The following is a 23,558-nucleotide window of genomic DNA, read 5'->3' as shown; positions in this document are numbered from 1 at the left end:
CCATTTTTACTTTGATTCTTTGGATTAGATAAGATGGGGACCCTGATTGTGCACGTTCTACAGAATAGCTAGAGGCAGGTATACATCCCCACGCAACACCCAGCACGTTACACACCATTCCTACCTCTTCAAGCATAAGGGGGATACCAATGGCTATCAATCAGCCTTATCCTCGCCTTTCAACTAACACTGGATCCAGTACCTTGTATGTGCCTCAGCACAGATAAGAATGGGAAAAATTTAGATTAACATGTATTTTTATCTTTCCTGCATACTTCTGGCTCTGCTGCTAAGTTAGAAGACTGCAGCTCAGATGTCAAACAGCACATGCTATCACATGGGAACGCCACAGCAGGGGCAAGCTGGCTTCAGCCCGTGGCACTGGAGACAATAAGTCATTTTACGAAACAGAGATGAAATTTCCTGAGTCCCAGCCATTCCCTTTGATCATTGCCCATTTACCCAACCCACAAACCAAAAATAGAAATTAAAAAGGATGTGTTACCAAAAAGGCAGAAGGGCAAGGAGGAAAGGATTAGGTAAAAAATAAACCGCTTCTGGATCTGAAAGGAAATCCATGAGGCAGTAGTGCATTTGTAGGAGAGTTATTCCATCAGCCTACATCTTCGAAAAGCACAGGGCTGTCCTGCAAGTCTCTAACTCTCACAACAACTCCAGCTTTTCCAGCAGAGACACTGGGAGTGTCGAATCCACCATTTGGCACCTCGTGGAAGTGCAGAGGGAGGTCCTGTGAAACAGACTGGATGACACACTACCAATGGGACACGTGCCTCCTTTGGCAAAGGCAGGGGACACTGACGGCGGTGTCACTTCTGCACTGAGTGGGGAGAAGATGCTACGGGCCACAGGGTGAGCTCGACTGAAACTAACTCAGTGTGCCTGAGCCACTGAATAATCATCATCTGGGCTGTCATTCATAAGCCCTGAACCACATCTGAAGCAGACAGCCAAACACCGAGCCTCCCTAGTGTTAATGCTACTGATTCTGCAGCACTTAGGTTGCAAGCATTAATGATGCTACAACACCATTAAAGAATTTTCAAGACAGTAACTGGTCAATAGACTAAAAAAAAAAAATATTCCCTCTCTTTGTCCCAGGAGTGTTCATGCTATTTATCTGCTTCACAGCAATCCCCCTCCCGCTACAGACACCGAGGCAAATTAGCAGAGGCATCTCCCTGGAGCACCGGCCAACCTCTCCTTGCAGGAGTGCTTCATGTTGTACTTTCCCAGAATACAGCTTTTGCACAACACCGGGCTCTAGCACAAGGAACATGGGTTCCCTCAACCCCCGCGGATGTCCTTTAAACCCATCTCCTCCGCTCAGCAGGGTCTGGTCCTGCCGAGAGAACTTGGAGACCAGCCCCCCGTGCTCTCCCAGAGGAAGCATCAGTCTCACCCACTCCCTGGTCTCTGAGTGCTGCTTCTGCTTATTAACTCCCACTCTAAACCATGTAGTTCCCTGTGAACGAAGATACATTTGCCTGTCAGAAAGCTTAATTAGCACAAATGGAAACTGTCCTCCCCATCATCTTCCTCAGTCTGATATCCAGCTAAGAAGCAAGGGTGTAGTGCAGTTTATTTTGATTTATGCTCTTGATTAGTGACAAGCGACAAACCTGACTATGCTACTCCTTTTGCTACAGAAAAGGGCTGTGTTTCAGCTTTACAAGAAGGACAGTCGAGGTTTATATCCATAAAATAGAGTTGATCGATATGTCACCGCCAGAATGTCCTCTCCCTGCATTGCCTTCGCTTCCCCTGCTGAAATCTGAATAACTTTTATCCCTCAAAAGTCACAAGTCTACAGGAAAACCAACACAAGAACTCATGATTCTTTACAACAGGGAACACAGCTACAACCGAATCACAACAGACAGCACAGAGATTGCCTTTTCCCAGGGTGCCGGGCACTACACACCACTCACTGCTTTATGTCCTTTCAAATCTACAACATTTTTCCAGGATCAAATCCTGTACCTGAACACCACACAAGCTGCAAGTTCTCAGAGAGGACTCTTTTTTTGTAGCTCTCAGTACTGAATGCCCAGAAATTAAATGCTATTCACGCTGTAATTTTCTATTTTTGACTAACAGTGACTTTCTTCTTTTCTAACCTTCATGTCTCCCATTGCAACCTCGCTTCCAGCTGAGCAGCTTACTGAGCTCACTGGTGAGAGACAGATTTGGTTTCCCAGTTTACCAGATAACTGTTAGGTCTTTGATCGTCTGCAGTTGGCCTGCTCCTGCTTTGATTGCAAGCAAGCTTTTCTTGATCATGCTACATGAATTAAAAAGCCTGAGGCTTCAATCCTGCCTTCAAGTGACACTTGGATTGAAGCACTGATTTGTCTGATATATTGAACAAAGTTTTTAAAATATAATTGAGTGTAATTGTCAGGCATCTTTTAAACAAGACCATTTTCTCCTGCACAAGCCGCCTTCCCATTTCACTTGTTCCTGAAGTGCCAGTTCTGCACTGTTTGCAGAGAGGGTGCAGAACTTATGCTGCAAGAGAACAGAGCATCACAGGAAGGATTCCACCTACCCTGCAGGAAAAACAAAGATCTTTCCAAAAATATACATTTTCCAGTGACTAAGAAATGAGAATAAATGAACCAAACGCTGCAGGCTTCTACTAAATACTTATTCAGAGAACTGTCTAATTAGCAGTGCTTGTACTCATCAGTACGGGCAGATCCATGGCCAACCTCGAATCTACATTCACCTTCGCTACTCAGGACCCTTGCAAGTGTGCCAGAGCACACTCCTTCAAGCACACAGGGACTCACGTTCATCTGGCAAGGCCAGCATGGGATCTTCAGACCCTTGTAGCAAAAATACTGCTAAGGTGGAGCATATCATGGCTATAGGGGCTGTGGAAAACTCATCCAGAGCAGAGCAAACTAGGTGTTGACTTTATCAGAGAGCCCATTGTGAGTGAGCCACCAAATCCCACTAGCCTTTGCTTCTGTTAATATTTCTATGTAACAACATCAAAAACTACAAGATTTGGTCAAAAGGTTTAAGGGCCTGACATCAATACAGTGATTTTTTTCCCTCCAAGAGTGCATTCTACGACTTTGCATGGCATATTCTCCTAAGACTACCTGACCCCGTTTGGAAGGCCTGATCCCCATTTGGCAGATAAGAAGCTGATGTAGAGGCTGATTGACAGGGAAGTCCATGGCAGGCAGTAACAGGGACCTTGGGCTCTGCTCTCATAGACACTGCCTAGACTACATGATGACCACCAAGAACAAAAGCAGCCTCTGAAGTTGATGGAAACCATAACGAACTTTCATACTACACCTTGCAAAAGAAAACACCTGTGGATGTACTGATCATAGAATCACAGAATGGTTTTGGTTGGAAAGGACCTTTAAGATCATCAGGTCCAACCATTAACCCAGCACTGCCAAGTCCACCACTAAACCATGTCCCTAAGCACCACATCTACTCGTCTTTTAAACCCCTCCAGGGATGGGGACTCCACCACTGCCCTGGGCAGCCTGTTGCAATGCTTGATAACGTTTTCGGTGAAGACATTTATCCTGATATCTGATCTAAACATCCCCTGGCGCAACCTGATGTTAAATGAGATCCCCTTGCTCTGAGAATTGGCAAGTGAAGCAGAAATGTTTGAGGACCTTAGATTAATTTACACTTTACTAGAGCTGTGGCACAAAAAAATCACATTGCTGCATGTGTTGTTTCTGCCCTTTGAGAGCCTGAGTTGACTTGTCCAAAACAAGATGGTGCTTGAAAGACTGAACTGAAAGAGAAGGTGCTGTGGGCACAAAGGAGAAGGCTGCAGAAGCAATAGTCTTCTCTTATACAGGTTGATGAAACTATTTGACTACCTCCTCCTTGGAGACGACAAATATAAAAAAAGATGGTTCACATTCCTCCTGACTACCACCTGCTGATGCCAATGTCACTGGTATTAACTGGTTTAAATCTTTTACCATTTTCATCTCTAATGCTACTAGATGTAGTAGATGTCTAACTGATCACCAACTTTCAGCATGTGGCTGTAGCTAGGAACAAAATGTGTCGCTATAAACTGTGTCACATGAAAAAAAAGAAAATATAAGCAAGAGAAAATGGTCATACGTCTTTGTATACATTATGTGGTAATAGCTCTTCTGAATTACCACATCCAGTTCTGATATTTCACTTTTGAGGGTCTGAGGTGCTGGCAAGAGTTACAAAAGGACCTGCAGAAATTATTTGGGTTCTAAAAAATATGAGAGGCATATGAAGCTTAATCTAAACATATGGTGACTGAGCAGGGAGACACTGCACCAGGAAGCAATTACTAGTGGCAGGAAGCTTTTTAATACAGTATAGCAAGGAAAAATAGCATCCAACGCCTGGAAGTTAAAGATAGAAATGGCACCTTTAGTTCAAGGCTGGTTTTCTTTCTAGAAGAACCAGAGTAATCAAAGAAAATTCAGGAGCTGCAATTCTTGTACCAGGACGCATGCTTCCCGGGAGATTCATGTAGCTGAGGTTAAAAGCTATTAACTCATTAACCTCCTGATTGTCCACCAAGGATATTTTGAAATGTTTGGCTCGATTTGTCTCCTTACAGCGTTACAAGTTTTTCTGGGTTTTGATAATAGATGGCATCAGAAATGTCCATCCACCAAGACAAGGGTAGTTTCCTAAGACACCCTGCCTACCTTCTAAAATAAAGATTTTTACTTTAAAAAAAATCAAAAGTGCTTCCACGAACCATCCCTAAATGCATAAGTTTGATGTTCCTCTGAAGAGGAGTGGCTTTTATATTTCTGTCCTCTAGAAGCCATTCATCAATAGATCTGTGTACCACCCAAGTAACATTAGAAAAGCACGTGCATCCACCTCTCTTATCTCAGAGGCGCTCCTTTTCTGGATTCCTTATTTGATCTGGTCCCGTGACTTCACAGGCATTTTATGCATCTGTACAGTTAAGAAGACAGCTGTGATACCTTGAGGATATGTTTTTCGTCACGACTATGAAAGCTCCTGAGAAACTGGCACTGGTTGCTCACTGCCATTCTGATTTTGATCCCCTGTCTTCATGTCTCAACACAGAGATCATTTGGCATTACTTGGCTCTGCTGTCCAATTTCACACCAGCAACGTGAACTGACCAAACACCCACTCCTGCCAATGCCACAGTGTTCCCTTCTCATCTGTCCACTTATTTGGGAGCCAAGACTCTCCAAAATTTCTGTCTAATACCCTATCCAGTACAGCTCTACTGCAATAGCTGTGGGTGTAACAACAGGAGATATAGTGAAACAGCCCTAAATGACATAGCAAAGTCCAGGCTACCTCCTGCAGTTTGTTCACCCACCTGGCATAAGCCCACCTTGCAATACCACAACCCCCTGTGCTTCAAGGGTGTTCTCTTGCACAGACTGCCACGCATCTTCATTTAGAGGCTTTTCCACTGTACAATATGTCACCCCCAGAATGATTTATTGGAGAGTATATTGAATTGTAGTTTTGGGGAGACTTTGGTGTTTCTTTTCTTTCTCAGTCACTGTATCAAAACAACATCAGCTCCTGACAAGCAGCAGCGGGGTATGCTGCAGTGAGTCCTATTTTACCAATGTCATATCAGAACTCTTCCAACTTTTAACAAACTGCTGTTTGGCTGTTTTAATCAAGCCCATTCTCATCACTCTGACTGAAATAAGCTGCTGATGTTGTTATCCATATGACCACCTGGGAGGCATAACAAAACACATGACAACACTTACACATCAATAACATCTCAAAAAACAAATCACTCCTACAGAATGAGTTGTCAGTGTCTCTACACCGTGTATTAAGTTATATGATTAAAAGATAGAAAGCAGTTATAGAATATACATGGGTTGATACCACAAATGTATGAATAAACATGTATCTATATACTTATAGATATATAAATGATATAAGCTATAGTATACTAAGGTAAAAGGAGGTGATAACACACCATAAACTGCAAAGCCATGCAGTGAAATGTATTTACTGTGCGTATGCTGACACATAAGTAGTTTTGTGCACTTTAGACATCTCTCTGGAGACTTGCAAATACATACAAGTAAAATCAGGTCGGTAAAATGTAGTCTGTAAGTTTTCCATTTGGTGGAAAGAATTATTCATTAGAAGAAAGTTTATTTTCAGTTGATATCAACACCCTGAAGCTTGGTGTCAGATTAAGACTCTCAGGAGATGTCTAGTGATAACACAGCAAAAAAGGTGATCAAAGGTAAACAGTAAACAATTTATGACATCGCTCTGCAGTTATTCACCACACAGTCTCACCTCCAGTCTCACCTCCACATTTATACAGTTCTTTTTTATTTTGCTGTATTCTCAGCTTTCAGACAATAGACAAATGGATAAATAATATCTCTAACACACGTATGTGCAATATATGTTGCAGCTAGACTTATTCCTAACTCAAAATCCCCATCTTTCAGCTCCACAGTCATTAACACGACATGGACTTTGAAATTTGCATCTTTTATTGACATTATAACCTTTGAAATTTATACCTAACTTTTGCAGTTTGAGCCTGTTTGTTTAAAAAACACTTGCATCCTGAACCTCTTTGTCTTTGAAGTGGCTAAACAGATTGAGAATAGTACTGTTGTTCAGTTTTGGTTCCCCATCCTGCAATCAATGATGATTCAATTGTCTCTGTCAAGGGTGCCTAGAGGGTGAAATCTATATTAATTCTCTCGTGTCTTCAAGAAGATATCTGTCTTTGTGCCACATTCAGTTCTTTTATAGGGCAAGTGCCTAAGCTGAAGACTTTGCATATACAGACTGTAGATGTGTATGCAAACAAGGCAACAGAAGTAGAGGTAGGTAGATAGATAGGCAGATACATACATACATACGTACATAGAATGAACCATTTTTCCTTGCTCTGAGTGAAAAACTGCAGCTGAAGCTGGTTCTTTTTATAAGGAACCTTAAGTAATGAAGGGTAGCACGCATACAGGATCACATTACAGAGAAGAGCCGTAACAGGAATTGCAGCATTGCTGCGGTTCAGTGAGTCTGGATGATTTTTGGCAGGTCAGACTGTATTTCCGCTTGCCTTTGAAATGCTATCAGCTCCACAGCTGTAGGGGCGTATGGTTACCAAAATATACTTTGGCAATATTTTAAACAAAATATGTAATTTATCCAGAGAGAGTACTACTTATACATGGGTATTAAATGTAAGCTTCTTTTATTTATTTTATTTTTTCTTTAACTTACAGTCTTTCTAAGCTTTCCCTGCTATTTATTGAATATGATACTACACATGACTTAGGATTTTTAACCTCTACAACTGCAATTCACAGATTTATGTAGATGGCCCGTGATAGCCATGGAACTCTTTCGGCACAACTACATCCAGTTTCTTAACTATGCACATGGCTCTTCATGATCCTTCAGATATGTGTTAGTCGAAAGGATCTTACTACAAATTAATAAGTACAAAAAGTGCAACAGTGCTTCTCATATTTTCAAAATAGTGTAAATAAAGGAAATACTCTGGTCTTATCTTGATAGAAAGCTTCTCCCCTACTAGGCCCTGGAAAGATTTCAATTTAGACTATGTTTTCTTAGAACATCTATTCTATTATAAAGAAAGCCTTGAGTCAGATTCTGCAGTGTGCTCTGCATGCATCAATACAGTCACGTTGGGACATTGCCCACCCAAGTCCCACTTTTCCACATTGCCACATATTGACACATAGCATTGGTGGGGTAATGGAAACAGGAGAAGCCAGGACACATAAGTTATCCTCCTGTGTACTGCGTGGATGCTTATGGCATATTCCAAAACGGTCCCAAGGCCTTGAAGGGGGAAAATAGCACAGCCCTTGGGCATCCCTGGCATCTTCTGTGCCATGGTGAGCAGGACCAAGCAGCCAAAGCAAACTGCAAATCTCATTTTTCATACAGCCTGTGTTCACATTTGTGGTTCATACAAAGAGAGAGAGATCTCTGTAGTCATTCCCTCGGGTGTTGGTACCTGGTGCCTGTGTCACTGCCACTCTTCACTGCTCCGTCATCCGTGAAATTAAAGGTGCCGGTCCAATTTGCCAATTGCTCTCCATTCTGCCAGCTAAACTGCAGCCCTCTAGCAAGAAAACGAGGCAGTTGATATTTGATATCATTCATTAGGTTAAGTCTGTCAGCATGAGTTCTCATGTCCTTTTTCTTAACACAGAAATGTGACTACGACACATTCATCAAAAATAATAAAAAGATACCAAGAACCACAAGACATCATCTTACTAGTGTAGTGGAAACAATTAATTTTCAATTCCCATAGACTCTACAAATCCTTGGTTGAAAACAACACCAGACTCCCCAACCGAATTGGAAGGCCAGTAATCACCTGTGCTCATAAACAACATATATATGTGTGGAGCAAGGTGGAAATTTCATTCCCAGAGACACAAGTGCAAAAAGCCAGAGATTTATGTAGAAAACTGCCGGGCCAAAGAAGTAAACCCTCCAAACTTCAATTTTACATCTACAGTAGTTGTTAAATATGGTGAGCACTTGGTCCTTCCTCTGATTTGTTGGCCATGCTGGCAAAGGATTTGTCATTTGTGACTTCTCTAAGTGACACTATATTGCTTCTTTTCTCTGTTTGGGAAGGTGATATTTTTTAAGCCAATGAATATCACAATCATCATAACTCCCTGTTTTCCAAACTTTCAGAAATTCATTCCAAGACCCATGATGCATGCAGTCTTCTGGAAACTACACCTATAGTTGGGTAGAAATCTTACATGTATTTAAAAACGCTGGGTCTGAAAAAACATTTGACAGCACAAGTCAAATCCTTCCCTTATCTCAGAAGTCAACGAAAAAGAATCTTGCAGATTTTTATTTTTAATCTTCTCCATTTTAACCCCATTTCATGATTTCAGAAGCCTGGCAGCTGAGTTGCGAACATTTGGTGCTGCCAATACTGAAAGTTAACTTCACGGGGACAGCCAGGAAGCAATCTGCCAGCCCACTTTGCCCGAAAGAAAGGGCATCCAGGACCCCGCTAGTTTTCTTGGTCAACAGGCTTGTTACAAGGACTGGAGAATCTCTCATACCACATCCATCATCTAGTGTAATTGGCAGCAGTTATAAGCTTAGGAAATCGAGAAGGAAAGACATGAGGCATTAAAATAAATCCTCTTTGCTTCCTGCAGCAGAAAAGGGGAGTAGCTCTAAACAGCTCCAAAAACATACAGTAGGAGCTTATTTGTTCTGCATTGTGGGAATGTGTACACATAACTTCTTGTTGTCATCGTTGTTTTAAGACAATCTTGTCTAACTTCAAGTATCTGCAGTGCAGGCATTTCCACATGAGCTCATTGCCTGCCTTCTTAAACATCCATAGAGATTGTCTCAATGCAGTTAGTTTGGGGAAAGATTCACCCGATCAAAGGCTGGCCTTCACCCTATGGTGAACTGATCCATCCTCCATCAGCAGTACAGGGAGCTGGGGTTGCTTGTAGCGTGGGCACGCATGATAGAAGGAACTCGCCACCCAAGTGAAGTGCAGTGCATGTCACCACAAACGTTTATTCTGACCTAAAACCAAGATACTTGGAAAGAATTTAAGAAGTTTATTCTTGTGTTTTGTGCCTTTTAATCTTTTTGGGTTTTTGTTTTTTAATTGAAAACAGAGTTTTTGGTAAAGGCATTTTGAGGGAAAAGGAATTCGGAAGAAGGTAGGGAGCCATTTCAACACTCTGAACCGAGGAAAGAGCTAGCATCCTAAACTACCCCCTGCCCTCCCAAGCTGCCTCCCACCACAAAAGGCAGGAGTAAAGCACTGTGAAAATATTGAAAAACTTCCTCTGAATCTTTCAAATGTGTTTAATTTCTTGCACATTCTCCAGTGGTCAAATTTTGCTTTTTCAAATAAAAACTTTTTAAGTATAAAATTGGGAACGTTTCAAATATACAAGCCAAATTTTTGCTCATAGGAGACCCATTCTCATTACTACTTAGGTAAATATGTCGATGTAATTCTCCTGTTTTCCAAAAAATCAGAACAAGTGGAAGAGAGTATCCTGATGGCCATAAGCAGAATGAGATGATATCGCACACTTACATCTTGCATTCAGCTTGGAGAGAGCTACTTTGGTGATCAATTTGGAGAATCACGTCAAAGGGTGTACAGGTTATGCTGTAATGTCTATAGGGTAATGCAGTGCTGTTGCCTTGTCAGGGGTCCCACACCTTCTACATTGCTCTGACAGTTTTTAATCAGCTGAGGCTGCCCAAGGTACGACTTCTGAGTAGAATATTGGTGTGAAGAAAATATGAGAAAATTCTCACTTTTACTAAGACACCTTCACTTTTAGGCTTGTTGAAATAAACACTTGTGATTCTCTCCCATGTACCACAGTCTAACACATTTTTTTTTGCCACGCTGTAACTGGTATGGAAACATGTTTCTTTTGAATGTGTATGTCTTTGTAAAAGGCATCTAAATATATGACCTTAAAAATATGTTTTAATTGCTAAGGGCAGCACTGAATGACACATGGGGAGGGAGAGTAGAAGTGCGGGAAAAACAAGCTGGAATTATACTTTTAAATTGGATTTAAATTAGATATTTTGGGCTTAGATCTTTACTTACAAACTGAAATAGAGAGCACTAATCTAGATAAATAGCTGGTGTCAGTGTGCCCTTCAGAGGTGAACTCTCCTAAAGCACAGCCAATATTCAGGCAGATGAAATGAAGAACTAAAACATTCAGTAAAGTCCTTTCCCTTTGTACATCTTCACTCCACATGTAACAGCTGGAAGGAAAGGGAAGTAAATGCTCAAAGGTGGAGGGGTGTGAATCTGACCATAAAGCAACAGAAATTATAAAACCACTCTTTAATGCCCTCTTCTCATCAAACCTTTTTTGGGAACAGTGTGTGCTGCAGCTGAGGCACCAAGTTTAAAGGAGGACATGCACATTTTGGGTAAGATCCAACAGGAGACCAGGAAGACTAACACTGAGGAATGATAGCTATGTCTTATGATGAACAGCTTGAAATACTTAGCTTTGAAATGGCGGAGTGGGGGATCTAGCTGAGGTACAAAAATATCTAACGAGGGCAAGCGAGGGTCTGTGTATGACACTTCTACATGGTAAGGACAAAGTACAAAGTTGTAGAGCTCAGCTTAGGGTCAGGAGCAAGCTAAATGTCTCATCCTGAACCAGACAAGAAAAGGGGACTGTACAGTGCTTTACTTCCAACAAACCGGTACTCAAGAGTTTACCACCACCTAGACTTATATACACACAAAACACACCACCAAAGAAACACTCCACAGCTTGTAGGACTGTGTGTCTCACTGTGATTCTGCAAGACTGAGACCAAGCTGCTGCTCTGCATTTTCTGGTGTGGTGGTACAATAAACCTCTTCCTCCTAGTAAGAACAACTCCCATAAATAATGGTTTGAAGTATTAGGACTGAGTAGAAATCAAGGAGGAGACATTTAAAAACACTGACCTCAATTAATTATGTTCCTAAACAGATTCCTGAGAGTTTTATCATTTATTTCAATCAGCCTTGAGTTGGGAGATTTCGATTTTAAAAACATAAAATTTTCTAATCCTCTCAGTTGTGAGGTGTAAGTGGCCAAATTTGCAAACAGCCTGAGAAAATACAACAGAGACACGAACTTATCCATCAGTATATTTCTTTGGCATATTATGGTAGTTAAATTCTTACACGTTCATTCTCAGCACTAACTACACTTGAACAGGTAAACAAAAAAGACCTAAGTTAAGCTTCTGTGAATCAGAATTGCAACAGAAAAGCACATGCAGGATGGAAACACAGAAAAGGAAGAGAAGCAGAACAAAAAAAAAGAGGGTAAGGAAAGATTAAAAGAAGGGAAGAAAAGCAGAGGAAATGATGTAGACATAGAGGTCTCCTATGATATTTAGACAGTTCATGTCAAAATTTTTTTTAAAAAAAACGAAAAGCTAATTTTAAGGCTGGGATCCTTACCAATTATTACCAATGGTGGAACTTCGCCATTTGCTCAATTTGCCTTAATGTTATTTCCTTCTAAAATTAGTACGTCTCCCCAACACCTGACGCTGATGATGACAAGGGAAGACTTTTATAAAGACGTAATAACCAGAAACACTCCTAGTGAAGTGATGCTATGTTTTGCCTGTTCACTGTAAGCAAATTTCTCATCAAGGTTTATGGACATCATTAATCACAGGACTTACTCCTAACAAATAAGAGTATAAGCATTGTTGTGTCTTGCGTTAGAGAAACTCCGTTACGTTGGATGTCTTAGCAATAAAGACCTTGAGTTTCAGGGAAATGTCAAAGCAATATTTTGATCCTAATTGGTAACTGTAAATGTTGAATCAGTATGTGGTCAAATAAACACTGGCGTAATGTAAGAATAGCAGGAGGGGGTGAAAAAAACACAGAAAATTAACAAAGCAGCAGTGATTCTGAAGGGCTTGTCAAGACCGGCTGTCAAGAAGCAGCAGGAAGCAAAGCAAAAAGCCTGTTGCCGCAATCCAAACAAGAAACAATTCCTGTGCAAGCAGAGGTTTTCATAGCAGAGGATGTCAAACAGCTATGAGGTTTTTGAACTGTAAGGCGAGAATGAACAAGTGGATAGGTTGCAGCAAGAAGTTTCGTATCTGTGCTGCCGTCACACTGAGATCCCACCGCAGGGGTATCTCATTGCCTTTCTGAAGCACGAAGGCAAGGTGAGAATTCAGCTCAGACAAGAAGGCAAGGCTTTTAAAAAGGAGCTATTCTACAGCTAATAAATGGAGAAGACACAAAAGACTTAAGCACAGCTGTCAGTCCTGTCTGGGCTCTAACCAGAGAGAAGCCATGACCATGTATGCAGCAGAATTTATTCAGGAGAGACCCACGTGCTTTCAAGGCACAAGAGCAGAGTGAGGCAAGTGTCTGGGTAACACAGTGATGAGACCTATGGGTAATAAGGACTGAGTGGCAACAGAGGCATAACGCAGGTGGTGTGAGGAGAGGGCATGGAAGAGCACCTGCCACTCCAGTGCCAACCCATTCCCCAAAAAAACAACAAGCCTATCTCATTTAATCCCAGCCAGCAGGCTATTTCCACTCATCTTTCAAGGTCACAGCTAGCACTACCCTCATCCTGCATCTACCAGAGGCGGACTAAACCCAAAAGCAAACAAAACCAGACAGAAACCAATGTCATTTTATATTGGCAGAGCTAAGCCAAAATCTGACTCAGCTTGCTGGCCTACCACAGATGGTCAAGCAAGGGGAAGCAGAGGAGTCTATAGACTCCTTCTTTGAAGGGGTGAAAGGAAGATACGAACCTCCCCAAGAGCAAGGCAAATTACTTCTTTTTCTTTCTGAGCTCCCTCTCTTGTTTGTCTTCACTTTTCCTGCTCGCCTTTTCCAGCAGTTCTCATATTCCTTCTCTATATTTATTCTCCCTAGCAAAGAGTCCATTAGGAGGTGACAGCAAGCCCAGCTTTTGCGACTCCAGCTCCTGTTCAAGTTATAAGCTAATAGTATATACATTAATTCCATATACATCATTAATAATTTTATAATCATCTTTCTGCAGGCCCAGTCATGGTGTTGCACTACACTGCTACATAGTACCCCAACACAGAAGCCATATACAGTCTCTGCCCTGACAAACACAGTCCAGGCTATGTACAGTCCTCCTAAAGTCAGTGGAAAATCATTTACTTTCACTGTACCTCAGTTTCCCCGTTTCATAATTCTTGTGCCCTTGAGAGGAGGAACTGAAGACTTCAGTGTTAAATGATCGTGTTACTCTCTTTGAAAACGGAAAGTGATGCCACTAGCCTACCAACAGGGATGTCACAGAGGTATTGGAAAGTCAGATGGTTAATCTTGCTGAAGATGCAGTTCCTTCTTTCTGCAAAATAAGGCAAATATGACTCACTGTGTCCACAGGGTGTATGGAAAATAAAACGAAAACAGTGGTATGCATGAATGACCTGCAGATGAGAGTGATTGAAAACACTCACTAAAATGGATCAGAGAGTAAGAGAGTAAGAAAGGGGAATATCAGGAGTCTCCAACGTGACAGACTGCTGCACAAGTGAAGACAAGCGTAGGGGTCAACAGAGATAACAATAAGAGGAGTATGGGAGAAAAAAACAAGGATCTGGTTTTTTTCCACGGAGGCCAGAAACAGGAAGTTTATTTACACTGCACTTGAAACAACATCAGAGGGGCTCAAAAGGAGTAAAGCACCCTCTGGGTAACAATGAGACGCTGAGATCAAGCTCAACCCAGCTGAGTTAAGGCTGACTAGCCTCTGTGTCCAAAAACTCCCCTTTCCTGACAAGTCTGCCAGACTCAGTCCCTGAAGACAATGAAATTAGATAACAAGAGAAAGGCAAACGCTTACTTGAATAGTTTAATATCACTTCAAACACTCCAATCCATTTTGAAATAAATATTCAAGGCACAGCAATCTAGAAAGACACAGCACAGATGAAAGAAAGAAACATAAATCTACCTGTGGCAGTCCAGGTCCAATTCACCTGTGCTATCATGCCAGAAAAGCTGGTTACTTGCTGTCTTATTGGGAGAAAACCCTTAGAAAAGGTGTCAAAAATGTATGAAAATATGAGCAGGAATGGTCTATTCACAACAAAAGGAAGAAATAAAATAATATGGGTTCCATGAAAAGTAAAATATGGATGGAGGATGCAGGAAAATGGGCCCGTCTGGTTACACCACACGCTTGGCCATATCATATTATACCAGGGACAAGCTTGGCTCTACATGTTAGAGGGAAATGGTAGTAGTAAAGTGGTGGAGGAGTATATTTTGACTAGCACAAAGAGCAAAATTGGAAACATAGGTGGGAAGCTTCTGGATTATAACCACTATTATACAGAAAAAAGGTTTTGTTTCATGTAGCACATTTCACATTTGGATTAAACCTTGTATCAGATATTCACATGCAACGTCTGAAAAACCTGACCTAAAATCACTTCCCAAGAAAGATAAAATAGAATTAACATCAACATTCAACTAGTCTGCTTAAATGGGATGAAGTGTTGACTAGGACATAAAGGGCATCAAAGGATACCTTTCAACATAATACAATCTTTCCTTTTCTCATCTATGGCTGGAAGATAAACATCCAAGGAGTATTAGATAATCAGTATCAATTCATTTTTTAATAATTATTCATAATTAAAATATTTTTATTTGCAATAATTAGGGGCAACACAAACCCCACAACAGAATGAAGTGACAGTGAGGCAGGTTGTTTTCTGTTCAAGAAACTCGAGCACAGAGCCTCACAGGAAATCCCAAATATTTTAAGACACCAGGAAATTCTGACATTTGAGATGGCAGCTCAGTGCAAAGATACCTGACGCAGCATGAGTACCACAAGCAATCTCACCATAGCATTAGAGATCTGACTGAGCTAATCGCTTTGCATCTCATGTTTCCAAAACTAATATATTTAGCACCAGTTCAAGTGTCCCTACACTGAACTATATTCTTCTGTGTAAACATACCCACAAAACCCTGATTGCACTGAGGACTCGTGCTGAAGACGATGAGCAAAACGCCATTTAGAGTCAATGTGTCTGTACCCAGCATCAGCCACAAGAGTAGGCAATATTCCCTCTCTCCACGCACAGAAGTGGACGGCATGATCTCCTCCTACCATTTTTGCAAGCCCTCCAAACTGTTGACTGCCCAAGATTTTCAGCTGGGACTGTGAAAAGCCTAGCCTTAGCTGTTCTGATGGAAAGTGCTATGAAGCTACCAGTGACAGAGATTACATTTAAGGTTTTCATCATGAGAACTAAAACTAGCTAAATAATGAGGACGTGGAAGGACAGTGACTACCTGTGGGGCTGATGAAAAAGCAAAATGGATGCAAGCAATGGAGGGCAAGGATGCCTCAAAGGAATGAGAGGTTAAGTCCACAGTTTGCCTGAGGGAGGCATGGACTGCTGAGCAATGAATACACTTGAATTAAAAAAATGAGAAACTAAATGAAAAAGCAATCAAGGGTAAGAATGAGGCACAGCAAAATTAAGAAAATACAAAGCTTTGCACAGCGAATATGTCTGAACCAAATTCAGCAAGTGTACAAACAATCTTAAAGGTCTTTTCCAACCAAAATGTTTCTATAATTCTATGATCAGGAAACTCCAATCAGGTCAAAAATAAAACACCAAATTAGAAGGAGGTCTGCAACACTGTCCATGGAGGTCAGCGATCAAGTATGTGATAGCTCACAGCTGGGGCCATGGTAGACACGGGTGTAGCACAACTCAAAACAAGAAGACTGGGTTCTGTGTTTGGTTTTCCACAAATGTAGGTAAGAGTGAACTTTGTACTGCCCATACTCACGGAGGGCAAGCGGCTAATTTTTTCAAAACAACATAAAACGTGTTGATGGCAGGTTACAACAGAGATATTTTTGAAAGACATATCACAGGGTTTAAACCACTTTGGATGAAAAGGTTTTGATTCACAGGTGTTGGCAAAACTCAACCATCACTTTGTCACACAGGGGCAACAGATCTGTGTAAAGTACAGAGAGCAGAGTTAACCTAGATATTCAGCCAAATATTCAAAAAGAGCAGTTTGCATGGACAGAAGTAGGTCTGGATCCCCACACAACAGAGTTAGAGACTGAAGCAAGCTGCTACTGGGTATTATATGAATTAGAATTAGAATTTAGAATCATAGAATCACAGAATCGTTTTGGCTGGAAAGGACCTTTAAGATCATCAGGTCCAACCATTAACCCAGCACTGCCAAGCCCAACACTAAACCATGTCCCTCAGCACCACATCTACACGGCTTTTAAATCCTTCCAGGGATGGGGACTCCACCACTGCCCTGGGCAGCCTGTTCCAATGCCTGACAACCCTTTGGGTGAAGAAATTGTTCCTGATCTCCAATCTAAACCTCCCCTGGCACAACTTGAGGCCGTTTCCTCTCATCCTGTCACTTGTTACTTGGGAGGAGACCAACTCCCTCCTCATCACAACCCCCTTTTAGGTAGTTGTAGAGAGCACTACCTAAAGTGCTTTTTTTTCTCCACACTAAGCCACCCCAGTTCCCTCAGCCACTCCTCATCACACTTGTGCTCTGTATTGTCTCTGTATTAATCAGTGAGGATAACGGTCACCTTTTGGCTGGTAAACGGGATACCTATAATTCACCACGCCAGTGCAAGAAGATTCTCGAGAGCTCCTACAGTCCAACACGATTCAAACTCTGGGCAAACCAACTGCTCCTGTGCAGCGTGGGCTTGTGGGAACTGGATTAGGGACTGCCAGGCAGCCACAGCCACAGCGAAAGGGGCAAGCATCTGTAGATCACTCTGTAGTGACTCACGTCCCCTGTGGTTTGAGCTCAAGAGGGACCATGGTGTAACACACCGGGAAATGACACACCCAGGATAATGCAATTTGCACACGTAAAATACTGAAATAACTGACTTTCATTACCTTAATTTACTGTCATCTGGGGAATGGAGAAGGACTGGCAATTCGCAGGATAGATCAGCAAGTGTTTTTGCCATCTTTACAGCAGAGATGCAACACCACAGTGCTAGAAATAAAGCAAGTCTAGAGGGAGCAGGGATGGAAACCCTGCCTGTTTTCTGCATCGGAGCCATAGAGAGCACTGCCAGGGACCACAAGAGAGAAAATAACACACCCTCATGCTCTGGTACTAAAACTTCAGCCACTTGATGCTTTTCTTTAAAAGAAAATGAAAATTATGAGTAAGAAAAAACCCTCCAAGTAGTAGAAGATATGATTTTGGTTTTGGGATACTTTTCACAACAGAAGTCTCTGTTGCTGCCTGTGATAGAGCTGTGACTGTTCGCAAATGTTTGCAGAGCTTTAATTTACATGCCACGTACTTGTGAGCTCTCTCCTTTTATTTGGTGTGGGGAGCAGGAGCATTATGTAAAGCAAGTAACATCAGCAATGAGAAAGGGAATGGGACGACCAGCGGCGGATGACTTTGTAGGCAGCTGAGTTAATCTATCAGCTCCCTGTTTGTTCTGCCCCCTCCATCCCATTGCCATCTATCCCCTGAGCTCTCCCCCAGCACAGGCTCCGGTGCTCCTCTGACCTATCAGGGAGCTGATTCAGCTCCTTGTCTTTGCAAGGTTAGTTGGGGACGATGAGGATGTCATCACCTCAGTCCTCAACCCTTTGAAATGCTCTTGGGAACACCCTGTAGCAAGAACAGCATGGATGGAGTCTCATCTTCTCCTGCTACGCTAGACTAGATCCGGTCACTTTAACGTGATGGTCATATCCCATACATACATATATTGATGTATAGAGCTTCAAGTCGTTGCTGTCTCCTGAAGTTCCCAGTGCTCTTCTCTGAAGAAAACTGACCAAAACCAAGACCTGCTCTGCAGCCCCATCAGCGATTCAGTGAGGTGACTCACGGGTCACATGTGGTTTCACTGGGATAATATTTCACTCTGGTTAGAAATGGAGGGGGCACAGAGCTGTGTGTTAGAGAGATGACTCACTAGGTGACCTTCAGCCTACGTCTGTTGAGAAAAATATTTAAATGGAAAGAGAATTTTAACACTGAAATAGATGGTCTTAGGTTATGGTTAACATCTTCACAGGGTGTTATGAACAGGCCAGAGGAGCACATGCCAGGTATGGGGCAGGAGCTCTCAACTGATGTGAGTTGGTTGTAGTTCCTCAAGACCCCAGCTCAGGACAAAATAAACTCAGGCCACATGCAGCCTCCGTGTCCACATTGCAACTATTGCTGCCGCTGATATAATTAAGACATGATCTTGTCTTATAGCACAGTACAGACTAAATGATCTCTCGAGGTGTAGTCCAGGTTTATTTCTGTGGGTTTATTCGTTATTTGTCAGTGCTGTGCAAAAAAATACCATAAGCTATCTTTCTTATGAGGGTAGGGGAAGGGGCAAAGATGTCTACGGATTGATTTGCAACAGTTGAATAAAAGCTGCTTCAGAAATACCAAAATGGTGGTATAATCTCAAGTTGTGAGAGCCTGATATTAATTATAGGGTACACACACACACACAGGAGTGATGTTTTATTCTCATTTAAAAGATGTAAACCTTTCAAATAACGCAGGTTGCCTGCATGGGAACGTTTGCTGTTTCTTGCTGTGTGATTCTTTGAGTTATTGTACATGCCTCCTCTGACAGATCCCAGGGTAATCTTTGTTTGAAGTCTTTGATAGCTTTGAAAATGTGTTCTCCTCACTTGGCTGGAAAAAAAAATAGTTTTAAAGGGGCAGATTCCCTTCTGCAGCTGACTCTCACCCTGTGCAGAAGTCAGGCTGTTAAAAAAAAAAAAAGAGTATTTAGTGAATTCCCTCCCAAGAGAATACTGGTATAAAGTAAAGTATTGCTTTGATATTTTTCCCTTGCCAAAGCAGGCAAGAACCATCCTATTGATCTCATGCTACAGGTTGGGAGATGAAGACGGGGACCATTTTTTACTATAGTAGCAGTTTCCTGATGTAATCCAGGATTATTCCCTGCTGGCCAAACAAGAGCTCACAAAAAAAAGGCCAGCCCTCAGATGAGCATCTGATTGAAAAGAAAATTCAGCTGAAAGCTGAGCATTGGAAAGATGAGTCAATATAAAAGTAAGTGGCAGCTCTGGATTTAAGCAGAAGTCCACAGCATTTAACCTACTTTAGCAGATCAATGCAGCAGATTTTTAATATCATCACATTAATCCTGAAATAAAAACAATTACCCCAGAGATCTGTATTAAAGTCCCTTAATTGTATCTCATTTCATCATCCTTTTTACTCAGGATCAGGAGCTACAGAGGCCAGAGCTTCCAGATGTCATTCTCCAGCTCACAGTTTAACTCTCTCGTTATGACTTTAGCTGCTACTACATGGACGAGGCATTGGCCTTGCTGAGAGCACCTACACCCATCCTCCTTGGGGGAAAACTGAAAAAGGGAAAAAAAGGTGGGCAGGATCCTGCTTTCCAATGACACGGTACAAAACAGCAGGGGAAGGAGCAGAGAACATTATACGGTGGGTGAAAAATGTGTGAACACCTAGAAATTCAATCTCTGCATTCTCCCCTTCCTCCAGCAATGCCAGGAGCTCATTAATATCTCATTAAGGGGAAAGGGAGGACTTGACCAGAGGCTGGACCCCTTATCAAATTTCACTGAGTAGAGTTTCTTTCCTGGAGCACCCTCTCCTGCCTGCAATCCTGCCATCCCCACAGCCAGGATTTGGGAGCATGGCCATGGGCAAACACAGGACCACGAGCCTCCATGGCACCCTCCATGGAGAGCTTCAGGTGGGTTTTTAAGGCAAGAAAACCATCCCATTCACTGCTTGTAAGGGCAAGTGGCATGGTGCAGCTTACAGCCATACAGCAAACTTTTCCATCTTTCTCCCAGAAAAGGGTGCCTTTTTCCACACCACTTATTGGGACCAGTCCCTAGTCTATGCTGTCCCCTGCATTGTGCACAATCTGCTTGTTTTAGGTCAGATTCCCCCTGCCTTGCTGGCCTTTACCCATTTCCACCATCTTCTTGAAGAAAAACAAGCCAGCCCTGTGTTATATTTAGGCTTAAAAGCATTGTACATTTACTGGAATAGTACTTCAGGGCAATTTTCAGGTTTCTCTAAATACGCCAAGGAATTTCTTCCCGCTGCCTTGGGAAGTAACCCAGAGGCCTGTTACTGTTGCAGATGTTGGGATGCAAAGCAAAGGCTACCACAAAACAAGCAGCGTGTTGAATCCTAGCAAGTAAATGGCTTTAGGTTTAGGCAGAGTCCTCAAACTCCAGCTTGGCAAGCAGCATCAAAACTGTAAATATCCCACTTGTCCTCTGCGAGGATGTTCTCCAAAACCACCAGCTCCACCATGGTGTCTGGAGGTGCAAGCTATAATGTGTCCAAGGAACACCACAGCCGGCATGAGCTTCTAACACGGGACTTAACACTGGAGGTTTGTGAAAGAAAAGAGTAATTAAAGGTTACAGCTACCCCTTGCACAGAGCGGACTGGCAATCAAATTGCCCAGGAATAGTCACGACAATGTACCGCTAGGCAGGAGAGTGAGAGAGGGAAAGAAAAAGTGAAAAAGTTCCTTCTTGATAATATTATGTAGGCTGTTATGTGAATCACCTTTCTATCATTAATAACTGACAGCCTGAGACTGCCACATCCTGCATTTCTACTTCCATGAAAGATGGGAACTACCACTTCCCAGCAGAAAGGAGCCAAAGTGCTTTTTCTCCACACTGAGTGGGGAGAACCCTCTTTGAGACTCTTCCATGTGATTAAAAAAAAAAGGAAAAGAAACAACACATTAAAAGCTGGAATAAAATATTAAATAAACCGTGCTTTCCAGTCAAAGTGACAAAATGTATGCACGTCTCCCTGCTTGAGCCCCTTTGATGGCAGAGTGCTCAGAACCAGACTTTCTCCTAGCAAGGCTGGGAATTGGACATCACCCTTTTTTCATTCCCTGCAGCCCGCTGTTGACAGGAGAGGATCTCAGGGCACGAGGTAGGACATGGCCAAAGAGATCACTCACTGGAAGAGTTTTAGTTGCACCTTCTCATCATTTTATCTTTACTTTGCTATTTTTATTTCAATTTCTACTTGGGATTTCTTTTTCATTGCTCTAATCCTGTTGCAGTCATTTTGACTTAGAAAAGCAAGTATTGGTAGGGCTGCAAGACCTCCAGAACAAATGGGAAAACTTGAGAAACTAAGGCAAGATGAGACCTCGACTGGTTATAAAGTCACCCTCTCAACACCAAGGCAGCTCGGTACTACCCTTGTCTACCTAACAGGTTCCTGAAGCCCCCAAAGACGGAGATTTTGTACCTCCTCAGGTAGGCTTTTTCTTTAAATTTTCCCTTCATAATTAAATCCAAATCTTTCCTGCTGCAATTTAAGACCATGACTTCTTGTCATGTCGTGAGTCTTCAGAGAGATGTGTTTATTACCTTCTTTTTGGCAGAAATAGTTTGAGTATTTCAAGACAGTTATATCTCCCCTCAATTTTCTCCAATCCAAACAAGCACACGTTTTCTACACCTCTGCTCATTCTTGCTCCTTTCCTTTGGCTCCTTCCGACTAAGTTATATCTTTCTGGAAGTGAGGTGCCCAAAAGCAGACAGAGTCCCCCAGACAAGCCCTCACTGCTAAGCAAGGCACCCAAATTGCTCTGTGGATAAACTACAACGCTGCTGCCTATACATATTAATATCATGCTTGCTGTTCCCCCCTGCCAGCCCCATCGAGAAACATTTGCTGATCTGTCAGCATTTTGCTTGCTCTTGGCACAAGGTAAACAACTACATGAGCTGCAAACGAGGCAAGAACCAAACCATTGATCTCTTCTGGCAAAATGCAGCTAAATTCCAGTAAAAAATACCACAGCAGCTGCCTACACTACTGAAACCCACTTACCTCAAAGCATGTAAGTGAAATATTCTCCTTTATAAAATCATCCAAGTCGTAAAACCTCAAACTAGATTTAAGTAAAATAAACTCTGCATAGGTCAAGGTTAAACACGTGAAGATCCCCACTGGTGTTTGCTGTACAAAGAGCAGTACTGTTTTCAGATCAAAGGCTGATGTGCTCTACAACAAAGCAGTCTCAGCAGTAATTCATGAGAATACAGCAGTGAAAAAACAAAGTGCTCTCTCTGTTATTTGGAACACTAATATTGCCACTTTGATTTTAGGAATTGCACCCGCATGTTTCTTTCTAAAGACGTTAAAGTTTAGGCAATGAGCGTGCTACCTTAATTCAACCTCTCGAGCCATTTCAGCTTGAAGTTACACAGGGTGAAAAGTCTGTATGGCAGGGTCTGATCAGGGGCAAATACTCAGGTGGTACAAGTCAGTCTAGCTTAAGTTAAGTAAGACCTAGATTTTTACAACAGCTGAGGACTAAAACACAATCTAAGAAACGCACAAATCATTATATTCTGCCTAACATACTTCTTTAATAATCTAACAGACACTACAGATGCACCTTCCCAGATTGACAAGATATTAATATTGCCAGCACAACACCGAGAAGTGGTTTGAACCTGTATAATGGTATGGCTGGATCTCTGTCTCCATTCAGTCCCATCAAACAACTTTTCCTATTCCCTCAAATCCCCCCTTACCTTTTGAGATAGTTTCTCCCATAGAGGATCTGCTGCAGCAAGGTGACCACAGCAAAGGCGCAGATGAATATGAAGAACAAAGTTCTGTTTCCCAGCAAATCTCTGCTTGACGAAGGGTCAGTGTATCCCATCCTTACTAAAAGCCCCTGAAGCTCTGCTGGGTAAAATTCAGTTCATTGTCACCTTCATGCCCTTTTTGCTGGGAAGCGGAGGGGAACGCTTGCTGGCTTTTCTCTGAGCAATCCAAGGACAAGGTATTCCATTGTTTGGCCCTGCTGCCCCTTCCTTGCCCCTTTTGGATGTTAGCTCCAGGATTGTGCGCAATGGCTTGCTTCCACGGTAAAGTT

The 23,558-nt window shown here is 42.2% G+C and overlaps 1 protein-coding gene across 3 annotated transcripts in view; it reads right to left on the bottom strand.

Annotated features, from left to right (window-relative positions):
• Positions 1 to 23,342, bottom strand: part of ST8SIA5 (ST8 alpha-N-acetyl-neuraminide alpha-2,8-sialyltransferase 5) — a 38,731-nt gene extending 15,389 nt beyond the window's left edge. For 2 of the 3 annotated variants that reach the window (XM_068423578.1, XM_068423580.1), the window contains exon 1: positions 23,212 to 23,342. In XM_068423578.1, coding sequence (XP_068279679.1) covers positions 23,212 to 23,342 — 131 coding nt within the window. Of the gene's footprint in view, positions 1 to 8,038; positions 8,147 to 23,211 lie in introns of all 3 variants that reach the window. The other variant, XM_068423577.1, reaches the window with a different exon arrangement.
• Between the last annotated feature and the right edge of the window lie 216 nt (positions 23,343 to 23,558).

This window comes from Nyctibius grandis, chromosome Z (assembly GCF_013368605.1).
Source record: "Nyctibius grandis isolate bNycGra1 chromosome Z, bNycGra1.pri, whole genome shotgun sequence".
Lineage (NCBI taxonomy): Eukaryota > Metazoa > Chordata > Aves > Nyctibiiformes > Nyctibiidae > Nyctibius > Nyctibius grandis.
The sequence above is the reverse complement of the archived record's forward strand: the minus strand, read 5'-3'. Positions and strand labels throughout refer to the sequence as shown.